Source organism: Malus sylvestris, chromosome 17 (assembly GCF_916048215.2).
Source record: "Malus sylvestris chromosome 17, drMalSylv7.2, whole genome shotgun sequence".
NCBI lineage: Eukaryota > Viridiplantae > Streptophyta > Magnoliopsida > Rosales > Rosaceae > Malus > Malus sylvestris.
The window spans coordinates 23,236,368-23,238,435 of NC_062276.1; the positions used below are offsets into that span (position 1 = coordinate 23,236,368).

At 38.9% G+C, this 2,068-nt stretch overlaps 1 protein-coding gene across 1 annotated transcript; it reads left to right on the top strand.

Annotated features, from left to right (window-relative positions):
• Window positions 1–226: 226 nt before the first annotated feature.
• On the top strand, window positions 227–1,621 carry LOC126609960 (uncharacterized). Its single transcript, XM_050277888.1, has 3 exons — window positions 227–977; window positions 1,094–1,162; window positions 1,471–1,621. The coding sequence occupies exons 1-3, from the start codon at window positions 408–410 to the stop codon at window positions 1,471–1,473; spliced, it is 642 nt and encodes a 213-aa protein (XP_050133845.1). The 5' UTR covers window positions 227–407; the 3' UTR covers window positions 1,474–1,621.
• Window positions 1,622–2,068: the final 447 nt, after the last annotated feature.

Genomic DNA, 2,068 nt, shown 5'->3' on the forward strand with positions numbered 1-2,068 from the left:
TGAATTGCCAAGTTTTGCTTAGGTGGTAGACCAAATTTAATTGAACTACTTAGTGATACAGTCTAATAGTAGTCTTCTTTATTTATAAGTAAATGTTATTAGGTTCAATTCTCGTAAAAAATAAATTTAAATCATATTATTGTTATCTTATTATAAAGTTTAACCCATTAATTCACCATTTTAATGAAGATAATACGTTTGTTCAAAAAAATATTTAAAATCTTTAGAGATGCTCTAACAAAGCATAAAATAAAAAGGACGGTTGAGAAATAACTAGGAAGCACCAACTCTACCCCACCTGAGTTTCCCAAACATTCAAACGAAAAGCCTCAAAAGAGCAACCAAACAAACAAACGGTACAAGCCCCACAACTCATCTTCCACTTCACGCTCCCCACCACCACCCCCATGCCCATGGCCACCCCCCGCTCAGAACCACCACCACCCCAACCATGCACCCCATTACTCGCCGACCAAAACTACGTCGTTCTATCACCACCATCTTGTTCTCACTCCCAACGACGGCGCACAACTATCCTAGCCACTACTCTCATACTTACACTCCTAGCCGCCACCTTCTCCGCCTTCCTCCTCTGGCCGTCCGAACCCTCCCTGAAGATCGTACGGCTTCGGCTTAACAAGGTTCAAGTCCACACGCGGCCACGAGTGACCATCGACGTGTCCATGTCGGTGACGATTAAGGTCCAGAACGTTGACGTTTACGCGATGGACTACGAGGCGCTGGAGGTGGCGGTTGGGTACAGAGGGAGGAGGCTGGGGCACGCGACGTTCCAGCAGGGTTACGTGCGGGCGCTTGGCTCGTCGTACTTGGACGCGGAGGTGGAGTTTAATGAGGTCGGGGTGTTTTCCGACGTGGTGCTCCTGCTTGAGGACTTGGCTAAGGGAACGGTGCCGTTTGACACAGTCACGGAGGTCCAAGGGCGGCTCGGCTTCTTGTTTTTTCAGTTCCCCTTGCAGGTACGTATGTTAGGTAACGTTAATTAATTAATTTTGTGGATTAAGATTTAATCAATTCATGGTTAAGGAAAGAGAGAAAGGCTTGAAGTGATGTTTTGGTTTGCCACAATTGACAGGCAAGAGTTTCGTGTGAAGTTATGGTGAATACAGTAAATCAGACAATTTTTCGTCATAATTGCTATGAGGTGAGCATGCAATTTGATTAATCTTATATAGAGGAGAAATATTTGTGTGTTAATTTGAACTTTTTTTTAGTTGAAGTTCTTTTGTTACTAATTTATGTTAATTTTATCACATCAATCGATAAATATACATATGTTATAAAATGAATGAATTGATCAATCAAGTATAAGCAATATTATAATCAGAACGAAAAAGTTCTCGTTAGTTCGTTCAGGTCTGCAACAATTTGGAGTAGTGTTAAATCATAAAATGTGTGTTTTTGTGTGTGTGTGTACATCTTCTAATCTTCAATATTTATTTATTCCCGCAGTGATGAATCGCATATATGCATTTGTAGCACAAGAAGTTTCAATGGGTCAGTGTTTATATGTTGAATGTACATATGTATAGCATTAGCTAGAGTTATAATTTTGTGTGTAAAATAAATCTCTATTGCAATTCAAAAGTATAAACCCTTTTTATTTGCTTCGATTAGTTGGCTACGGACTAACTTGGATTGGTTGACAAATTTTCTGACTGAAATTCCACTCCAACCACTTAGGAAGAAAGAGATTTCTCCATTTTTACGTCATTCATAATTCGATGAAAATTTGTGGTTGAATTATTTTGATAAGAAAAGGTAGAGATACCCTAGGTTAAATTGAATTGCATTTCAAATCCTTACTTAAACTCGATAGCTTCTCTTTGAGATATGAACTCTCTTACCTAAAAACATGGTTAGTGATCTTTTTAGCACACATTTTTTTTTTTTTAAGAAATGATATTATCTACAAAGGGGGAGGGGGAGCTTAGCTTCACAATAGGCTAGCAATTATATGGTTCAAATTTTCCTTTAACGAGAATCGAATCTAAAAACTCTCATTTACAAGTGAAGAGGAATACCACTACTCTTTTAGCCTTCTACGCTT

What these genes read in the sequence shown, in the direction of transcription:
- LOC126609960 (XM_050277888.1), top strand. Translation starts at nt 408, where the DNA reads ATGCCCATGGCCACCCCCCGCTCAGAACCACCACCACCCCAACCATGC. An exon ending in TTTTTCAGTTCCCCTTGCAG is followed by an intron (nt 978 to 1,093) that starts GTACGTATGTTA and finishes CACAATTGACAG; the next exon opens with GCAAGAGTTTCGTGTGAAGT.